The sequence below is a fragment of the Buceros rhinoceros genome, unplaced genomic scaffold (genome assembly GCF_000710305.1).
Source record: "Buceros rhinoceros silvestris isolate BGI_N320 unplaced genomic scaffold, ASM71030v1 scaffold17515, whole genome shotgun sequence".
Lineage (NCBI taxonomy): Eukaryota > Metazoa > Chordata > Aves > Bucerotiformes > Bucerotidae > Buceros > Buceros rhinoceros.
This window is the reverse complement of record NW_010413599.1, coordinates 11,003-21,192: the sequence shown is the minus strand read 5'-3', so window position 1 is coordinate 21,192 and position 10,190 is coordinate 11,003. Positions and strand designations below refer to the sequence as shown.

Genomic DNA, 10,190 nt, shown 5'->3' with positions numbered 1-10,190 from the left:
AGAAGAGTTCTCTGCAGCCACTCCGGAGGAAAGAGGGACTATGTTGTATTTGCATGAAAGGTTTGCTGCAGGAGAAAGTTCTTGTATCGAGAACTTTTCGTCAGGTGAACGGACTGGACTCTTCCTTCCCCCTCCCCCCTCACTGGCGTGGCGAGCCATTGGCGGAGGGGGGGGAGTTTGTTTGTAAGCGGGGATCGTTTCGATCGGGAGATTTTATGTGTAACTGTACACTTTTATCTACTCTCCCTTTATCTCTCTCTCTCCCTTTTCCAGTCTGGTTTAACTTTAAAAATGATTTTATTTTGGGGGCGTTTTACTATTAAACTTTTCTGTTTCTATCCTTTTTATATATAGTCTGTGTGTTATCATTTCCTTTGCCCGACTAAAGCCTTAATGAGCTCGTTAACGTGCTGATAAGCCGTTAACAAGCATCAAAAGTTCTTTTGTGTGTGGTTTGGCTGGTTTTGTTTTTCCAGCCCACACACTATTTCGTCGCATCCCTTTCGGTGGGAAACAGCCTCCCTTTTCAACCTGCGACACTGCACAATCTCACCTTCTGAGGAATGTCAACAAATTTCAGCCGGGCAAGAAATCGCCTCACTTCTCCACGGCTGATTTTGGGAGTGGTGGTGTCCTTTAGCCACACCATTCGACCTTGACTCATCATGGCCCACTTCAGGCCCAGCTTGCTGACTGAGAGAAATCCTGGCTGTTTTTCAGAAGTCGCAGTTGTTGTCACAGTGATGTGAAATGCGTCCTTCTGGAGATCGTTAATTCCAACTGGTCCATCCAAAAAGGGTGAGAAAATATTGATGAGGAGTATATGATTACATTTCTTCCAGAAATCTTACAGTCTTTACTCAGTCAAAACATCACTGGACAGAGGATACATTCATTCTGACTTTACAGTTGCATGTACCTTAGTTAATCAGGGAAAACTATTTTAAGTTAAATATTTTCCACAGAAATAAACTGAAATTTAGATCAGAAATGGAAGGGTTTGGTTCTAGGTAACATTTTTGAGCTTGAGACATATTTCAAAAATGCAGTACACTTTCAGAGAGTTTTCCTTCCCTCACCTGTTAGCTGCTATTGTTTTACCTCTACAGAAGGGGAAATGGGTGAAGCATGGGCAAGCCAGTTCACTCCAGTCACTGCATAATGATCTGTACATACCTCAGATATCTCAGTTTCTAATAAATCCCTCTAAAAACGATATTTTATTTGTGCTTAATTGAGACTTTTTTTTTTTTCATACAAAGCAAATCAGATGCATCGCTATGTAGCAGCTTTTCTATGCCTCTTGGCCTACTGGACTCGGTGCTGGATGAACAGGCCTTTTATCCCACATCCTGCCATGCTCAACAGGCTGGCTGTTGGCTGAACTGCTTTAGAAAGAGGAAGAAAATCCAACAGGGACTGTACAATCTTGTATAGATGTTAAATCCAGATCTACTTTTCCCTGAAAACACACATTGAAGTATGTTGGATACCCCCTTTCAAAAAGAAAGGGGAAAAAGCAGCACAGCTGCTATCCCACAGAGCAGGAAAAGATGGACAACAAAGGCTGAAGTGTATCTGAGGTGACAGAGAAAAGTTTCATAATGATTATTCATGCACGGTCCTAAATCATAAATAGCTCCATGGAAAGCAAGGGAACTTCTCTGGTGTAAAACACCCATGAAATCAAACTTGGACCTTTCCTTTCATAAACATATGCAAGCAATTTGGTGGGTCTTTTATTTGCAACATAGGGATTGGACAGGACCTTCCTTTCAGGAAGAAGATAAATCTTATTTCCCATTGCTGGCCTATATGTGGTGGACCTCAGGTGCTACCTTAAAGGCAAAATTAAACCCCACTGTTTCTCACAGCTACTTCTTCCTCCTCATTTCTTTTAGCCTAGGTAGCCTCTCCTTCATTTGTACTCACCTGCTGAAGCAATGACTTTATCTGTTGCATTGGTGAGGTCCAAAAGGACTGTAGAAAAAACAGGATGGAGGAGATAGAGGTGGAGCAGCCCTGGACGCTCAGGTCTGGGACCAGGTTGCTGTTGGAATGAATGACAGAGAAAAACACTGCAGCTGGCTAGCAAAGAGGAGTCTAGCTTTGCCAAAGAAATAAAGAAGTTTTCTGGCACTGTGCCTTTCTTTACATGGATCAGAGAATCAAAAACTATGGTTTTACAGAGATTAAATCCTGCAAAGTTTTTTTTTTCTAAAACAGGATTTGCTCGACAACTTCTGTTTTGTAAGGTTGAGATCTGGCTATGTCAAAGCCAGCTTGATGGACAAGCTACAGTTTGGAAGTTTGAGTCTCCATGCTGAGACGTGCCTCCATGCAGAGAAGCAGCACTCTGGGGCTGGGAACATATCTGCAGTAAAAATATCTCAGCGTTGCAGAAAAAAAATGAAATTCATGCAGAAATTTTTGGTGTTGTGGATGCAAACCTTCTGTCAATAAAACTTTCTGGTGTAGAATTTGCACACAATAACTCCTGCGTTCAGGCTCAGAGTAGTCAGAGTGTCAAAGCAAGAAGAAGAGATGTCCCTGACAGCCTTCTCATATGGCAGGTTTAGAGTTCCACTACATTAAGAATAAAAGAACAGAGACTGTATATGTACCTCACAGAGAAACCTCAAAGTTGAAGAAAGGATGCTTGCTCACCAAACTTTGTAACACAGGTTGTGCTTCATCAGCCCAGAAGAGAAAAACAGATGTCTTGTCCAAAGTCATGACTGACAGTGCATCGAGTTGTTGCTTCTGCCACGGGAGTTCCTGGCTCCAAACAGGGAGGCCAGATTTGCCATCTATCACCACCACCTCAAGGCAAGGGAGACATCTAGCATTAATGGGTGTCCAGGCTGTACAGAGAGGTCCCTTGCAGTGGCATGGCCTGTGCTGTTCCCTTTCATGCCTGTGGCCACACAGTGATGAGTGTCAGCCACAGAAATGAGAAGAGTGAGGGGCAACCCAACCTCCCTCACTTCTATGCTGCTACGGCCCTCTTTGCCTTCACTTGTTTTACCTTTTTGTTCCCACCTCCAGTCTGTGCTTGCAGCATGAAGTCCAGAGTCTGATCATCACCGAAGTAACCTGGTACAGGCTGGCTGCAAATTTGGAAAAAGAAACACTCAGCCCCATGGCAGAAAAAGAGGGATTTCAGATGGAGGCAGCTGAGTTGCTTTCATCCTCCATTCTGCCACTTAAAAAGGCAGGATTTGCCATGCTAAATAACATCTTTCTTCCATTCAGAACTGTTCTGACTGTCAGGAACCATTTGTTGGTGGATTACAAAAGTGAAAAATGATCAAGCAGCTATGGTGCTTGTTAGCCATTCTTCACAGTTGTCTGGGGCAGGGGAGCATCCCTTGCTGGGCTATGCAGACATCTGTTTATCACCCCGTGACATGACTGTATTAATCCTCACTCAGCACAAGAACCTGTACAGTTTTGCTATGGCCATAAAAATCACCCAGCCCTTTCAAAATGCGTTGGCAGATTTGACATCTTGCTGAAAGTCTATTTCCCAGGCTGCCTTAGCCATAAAAAATGGCTCTTAATATACTCACCATTAACATCAGCCCTTGATACTTTGTTTTCTTACTGCTGGCAGTTTTACAAGCCTTTTTATAACCTTCAGCAGTCCAAATGAAGTCCCCTCTTATTCGCTCCCTTCTGGGTGACATAACACGATTACTTGAGTATCTCTCATTATAACTGCTTTCTAACCATCTTGCTTTCCTTTGGCTTTCTGAGTCTTATCTTTGTCTTCCTGAGATGCACCACTGCTAAACAGGTTCTAAAGAAGCACAAACGACTCCTCAAATTAGCGATTTTACGGCAAGGCCAGTCATCAGAGTATGTCCTCCCTCCTCTTGTTCATGGAGTATAGCTGTACTTCACCCAATTAACCAAGTATTGGTAGGCTGACTTTGACTAGATCTACCAGCCATGAAGCTTGCTACAGAAATACAAAGATGAGGTGAATTCATCACTTCTTGTGACAGCCAGTTCAAACGATTAATCTCACACGAATAAACATGCCTGTACGTTCACTTTCCTGAACATGAATGGCTTTTGCTCCAAAGTACTTGTTCTTGCTATGGCAAGATTAAAACACCTGTTAGCTCCTATTACTTACACATACTTATGAACTCACCTCTCAGGCTTCTCTTTGATCATATAAACTCACCGACTTCAATCTTCCATGCTAAAGCGTTTTTCCCAGCTCTTTTCTGAATTTTTTTCCATCTCCCCCTTCAAAATGTGCACACCAGAATTGCTCCTGAACAGCTGTGTTAGGTTTGTGTCTGGCAGGGTTTTGGTAGCATAGGAAGGGGCTACTGGTGATGCTCCTGTAAGAAGCTTTGAGAAGCTACCCCAGCTCCAAGTTGGATCCACCTCTGGCCAAGGCCAAACCAATCAATGCCTCTGCAACAACACATTTAAGAGATGAAAACCTATTGGATGAATTCTTTTGTTTAGGGGGTACTTTTGTTTGGGAGAGAAGTGGGACTTGAGAGAGAAAACCATGCGGATACCCATGGAGGACCCCACACTGGAGCAGGGGACAGCGCCCAAAGAAAGCCATCAGTCTGAGGGAAGCTCACTCTGGAGCAGTCCATTGCTGGGAGGACTACAGTCCACAGAAGAGACCCACGCTAGTTGGAGAAGTTTGTGGAGGACTGTCTCCCATGGGAAGGATACTATGTTCTAGCAGAGGAGGACTATGAGGAGTTTTTCCCCTGAGGAGGAAGGAGCAGCAGAAACAACATGGAAACGGACTGACAGCAACTCCTATTCTCTGTCCCCCCTGAGCCACTGAGGGGGAGGAGGTAAAGAATCAGAAGCAGAGCTGATCCCTGAAAGAAGGCAGGGGTAGGGGTAAAGGTGTTTTTAAGATCCAGTTGTACTTTCTCACTGTTCTACTCTGATTCAACTGGTAAATTCAATTGATTTTGTTTCCCCAAGTCAAGTCTATCTTCTGCCCATGACCATAATTGGAGAGTGAGCCCTCCCTGTCCTCCCCTTGAGTCTTTTGTTGTATTTTCTTCTCTCCATCCCGCCGAACTGGGGTAGGAGTGAGTGAGCAGCTGCGTGGTGTTTAATGCTAGTTGCGTGGGCTTAAACCACGACAACAGCGCTGCCACAGTACAGCAGGGGCTTAACTACTTATGCTTATTACATCAAACAATGTCATTCGCTTTACAGACACCTTTAGCAAACAGAACCGATGCTTTCAAGGCAGTATCATGGGACACTCCGACCACTTGAAAGCCCTCCAGTAGCAAAAGGAAGTAGTAGGTAGTTCTATCCTATAGACACAAATTTAAAAGCTCTCCTAAGGTGACTCTTTCCATGTTCCTTACGGGTTACAGTCAGCAGCAGATCCCACAAACCGAATGCAGACAGACATATGTATTTTAAATGCTACCAATCAACTGAAAAATCCCCTGGGCACTTTCTCAAGAAGGCAAGTAATTATTCCCGCCCAACAGTAATCCCCACAGCAACCTGCTATTAATCCTCTCTCATCTGAAACATCCATTTACAACACAATTTTCAAGTGCTTACTCAATTTCATGGTCTCTGAACTTTGCCCTTGTTTTATGACTACTGATTCTCCTTTCTAGTTTTCCAGGAGGAAAAACCAAGCAAAAGAAGCTATCTGGAAATGCAGCACATCTGCAGCAGCCAGGTTGTTTTTCTCCTAGACTGTTCCCAAGGGGCTGGACTCGGTCTGCCTGGCTGAAGTGCTGTGCTTGGGGCAGTTTTCCCAGGAAAAGGGGAGCTCTCAGCTGGCTCTATAAGCTTTGTTTAATGAGGAATGGGGTTTTGGTCTGTTTGACTCTGGTGACACCCCGACCTGAAATTGTCCCCAGCCTGCGTTGCTTAAGCAGAACTTCTCTAAGTCCTAAAACCCAAAAATACCCTCTTAAATACATGCTCGTCCACAATATATTCAGTCTACCAGATTTCATCTCTCCTCACTCCAAGAAAACAGTCCAGGACTTCAGTGGAGTGGCCTTGAACAAGAATTGCTTTCATAATTTTTCAATGCTTGTCTGGCAGCTCTTTAACACGTGTTGTACTCTGCCCTTTGGGGAGGTCATGTAACTAGAAAAAATGGGGCTGGTGTGCAGCAACCTGGAATACTAGTTGTCAGGAGAGGTTGTGGAGTCTCCATCCTTGGATATATTAAAAACCTGACAGCACACAGCCCTGAGCAACTTGTTCTTGCTGAGCCTGCTTGAGCAGGTATGTTGGACTAGGTGATCTCCAGAGGTGCCTTCCAACTTCAACCATACTGTGTTGCTGTGACTAGAACAGGTAAAGCAGTTTTTTCGACCATTCTTAATTTGAACCCACAGAAATTTTCCCACTCATCAGTGGGTCCAATTAGAAATTTCTTGCATTTAACTGTTTTAACAGCATCTATAAACTGGCTTTCCTTAGTGAGTACATACTTACCCTTTAAACTAGAGCCCAGGCTCATCCAGAGTCTACAGAACCTGGGCCCAAAACACTTCTAGTCTATCTCCTTTCCCCATACCACAATCAAGTAGCTATAAGCCACTCCTAAAGCCATTCCTTATGTCACCCATCAGGCCTCAAAAACCTGGTATTATCTGTATATCAAACTTAGTTGAACACCAATGATTTTTTGCTTAATGAAGTCCCAATGCCTTTTTCCTACAGATGCTCTTGTCAGACAGGTAACACTGAGCTGAGAGCTGCTTTATTTTCTCTAGATAGCAGAGAAAGATACTTGTTTCCCACATAATTTCCCTCAACTGTGCCCAACTGCCCTCTGTAAATATTTAATACTGGGTGAGAAGAAATTGCTGGTTATTATTAACCCACAAGATCTGGCAAATTACTTAATTTCCATGTGTACACTAAAGGGTGAGTAGTATTATTTTAAGGTTTACATCTAATATAGTCAGTGTGCTGACTGCCATCAAAGTACTCATTTTCAGCTTTCAAGGAACATTAAGATCTGTGGGCCATACTCAGACACCTCTAAATACTTAACATCACTAATGCGACTGCTCCTCTCCACTGAGTGGCAAGTGGCAGCCCTAGACAGCAGGTGGGCTGAATCACACACCAATAAACCCCCGAACTGCAGTGCTATGACGTTCCCATGACATCAGTGTTGGCTACCTGAATCAAGTCCCTTATTTATGGTAGCTCACAGCTCAGGTTTCCAGCCTTCTGTCCCTTGCTTCCCCTGCCCTCCTCACTTGCTCAGCTATGCATATGCACATCTCCAGTTCTCAAGATTTCTCTGCAGAGTCGGAGAATATATTTGCAATTGCTTTGTAAGGAACATGTGTGCTTACAAGAGAAAGGTAAGAAATGCTACAGGGAGAAACAGGACAGAATAATGCTCCCAGTATGTAACCTGCTGATGTTCTGCAGTTCCAGGGTCCAGTGGGGCTCCAGATCCTGTCCCCGCAGTAGGATCAAGCCCTCTTTGGTTGTGATGAGAAGGTTGCTGCAGTTTGTGTCAGGTGTCTTCATCATCTGCAGGAATTCAACACCCCCACTGGAACAAATGGAAAGCAGAGAGGAGATTCTGAGGCTTGTATCTGAACATCTCAGTGCTAGCTGCCTGTCCCCATGGCAATTCATCCTACCTAAGATTTGACCTATTCTTGGATAAGCCCATCTTTTCCCCAGTGATGGAGCTTAACTTCCTTTGGGTGCTCCTCAGTTAAGTTGGCTAAACGGAGGTGTGGGGTCTTCTGAAGAGCTTGAGTTACTATAAAAAGCATGGAATTTGTGGGTTCACATTTGTTCCTTCCCTTTACTCCTATACAGGCTGATCTTGACCATAATACGGCAGTAAAGAGCAAGCTGAGAAATCCAGACCCACAATGCTATACACAATCTGAGCTTCCCAAAGGGACTCCATTAACTGGGAACACCTGTGTTTTTTCCCCCTCAAGATACGCCTAGAGGGTAAAAGAAAGGAACAAGGAGCAGGAGAAGCTGCACTTCTCTTGCTAGGAGAACCACAGGACAAGGAGGAAACAATGGATTCCCCAGAGTACTGTTAACTGGACTGGACAATGAAAAGAAGGACAGTACTGAAGCAGAAGGGATCACCTCTGGAGCACAAAGAGGTGTCTACCTTCCCCTTTCTCCCCCAGAAGAGGGAAGATAGACAATTCCTTCTCCTACCTGTAAATGTCAATGAGCTCTGACAGGTTGACAGATCTGTGCTTTTCCCACTCTGGCTCCTCCTGCTCCAACACTGCAGGAAAGCGGTCCCGGTTTCTGGCTTGGGTAAAGATATCCCTCAGGGCAACTGCTTGAACATTACCTGTGAGGAAGATTAAAGATGACGAGTCCTGACTGCAAAAGTTAACTCCCTAGTACTATGGAGGGTCCTTGGGACTACTGCAGTTGTGGCAGAAGGCAAAGAAATGCCCAGAGCTGGAATATCCTTGGTATTACGTGCCTTTCGGAAACTCCAAGGTATTCCACACTAGCAGTTACTGGTGCTCCTGCATTTTTCTACACCATGCCAGTGAAAGTTGTTCCCATGCCCTCTACTCCTAGTTTTTACAGAAGGTAGCATGGTAGAAATATCCCAGGGATGCTTGGGGCCATTTTGGGTAATATGAATATTTTCTTGGTAAGGTGAATTGCTAGAAAGGCAAGGTGCATCTTACCAAAACCAAACAGGATGTAGATGGCTCCCTGGCTGGTGATGTGGACTTGGGGACCAATCACTTTTCCTTCTCCATTGATGTTGTACTTCACAGGCCCACCCAAATCAGTCCCAGTCTTTCCTGACACCAAGATGAAAAACACATCAGGCTGCAAAGAGAGAGGTGTAGAGACTTTTAGTAGTGCTTTCATGCACTTGTGCTCTCAGAATCTTCCTGGTCCCCACAGCATGAAGCTCCATTGCCCTTTCCCCCCACAGCAAGATCTAGCTAGTGGTCTCTTTCTCTTTGATCAGTCTGGCTTCCTGGGTGTCTTTCATGCTTTTCTCTTGTCTGCAAATCCATCAAAGATGAAAGAGACTTCAAAAAATTGAACTTCTCTAACAACATTAATGCTAGATTAGTGGGGAGGGATGATCATAGAGAAAATCTGCATCTGAATTAGTCACACAAGTATTTCTTTCTCTTGGATAAGCTGAATGCTCCTTTCTTCAGAGACTTATCTCAACATGGCTCCCTACACTGCTACTAAACACTTGCTTCAAACCAAGCCCTTCACTGAACAGAAACAGAAAATTCTCAAGTCTTAGCCAGGGGTAAATAGTGACCCTTTTGTTCATTCACAGCTGTCAAAAATGCAGGTAGTGTCATTACTGCTTGATCTCACTGCTCTAACCTATGGGAAGAAAAAGGGTGCTTTTAAAGTGAAATCTAAGGGAATGAAAATCAGACTTTTGCAGCTCATGTTACAGCCTTTCCACATCAGACTCCCTGTTCTTCTTCTAGATAGTGAAGGTCCTTTCAGACCTTGAGGGGGGATATACTGTACCTGTGTCTCTTTGAGAGCCAGAACAACAATATCCCTAATCCCATCTCCGTCTACATCTGGAAGAGTTGCAGCTGGTGCAGCCAGGATGCCACTGGAAAGGTGGATGGAGTTCAGCGTCCAGATGGTCTCGCCTGTGGGAAGAACAGGATGAAAGAGACCTGCAGCACTTGGGGAAACAGCAGTCATCTCCCAAAGGTTCCACAAAACCTTCTTGAAGGAGGGAACAAGAGAGATTGTTTCCCCCATTCTCTGAGAAGAGGAAAGACAAGCCTACAAACTGGAGCGTGCTGCAGAGGGAAGCAAAGTTCTTCACCCAGCATTTCTTCAGACTGTCTTTGAGGCACACCTCAAGTCCTGCTGTACTTCCTTCTTAGCATCTCTATAGAAAGACCTGAGCCCAAAACAATTCCTGAAATAGCAGAGAATATTTGAGGTTCACTCTTGGAAGGAGAACCTAAACGAGAGTGCTGCTCTGTAGGACAGCAGCTGTTTTTGTCAGCGAGCAGTAAAGCCTGTAGGTAGATGCCAGGAAAGGGAACAGATGGACAGTTCTGATACTCAAAGTGCAAATCTGTGTCTCAGTAAAATTCCCAGCAGCAAACAGCCACTCCAGCATGGCATGCTCACTCCACCTCAGGGTGAAAGCATGTTAGCAGACATGATGTCAAATGGTTCAG

At 44.5% G+C, this 10,190-nt stretch overlaps 1 protein-coding gene across 1 annotated transcript in view; it reads right to left on the bottom strand.

The window, feature by feature from the left end:
- Positions 1-553: 553 nt before the first annotated feature.
- Positions 554-10,190, bottom strand: part of KIAA1467 (KIAA1467 ortholog) — a gene marked incomplete at its 3' end in the record, with an annotated part of 15,980 nt that continues 6,343 nt past the window's right edge. The window contains exons 5-12 of the mRNA XM_010136821.1: positions 9,514-9,644; positions 8,688-8,835; positions 8,194-8,335; positions 7,412-7,555; positions 3,029-3,110; positions 2,668-2,823; positions 1,933-2,050; positions 554-780 (exon numbers count right to left, since the gene is read on the bottom strand). Of these exons, the coding sequence (XP_010135123.1) occupies positions 554-780; positions 1,933-2,050; positions 2,668-2,823; positions 3,029-3,110; positions 7,412-7,555; positions 8,194-8,335; positions 8,688-8,835; positions 9,514-9,644 (1,148 nt within the window). The remainder of the gene's footprint in view (positions 781-1,932; positions 2,051-2,667; positions 2,824-3,028; positions 3,111-7,411; positions 7,556-8,193; positions 8,336-8,687; positions 8,836-9,513; positions 9,645-10,190) is intronic.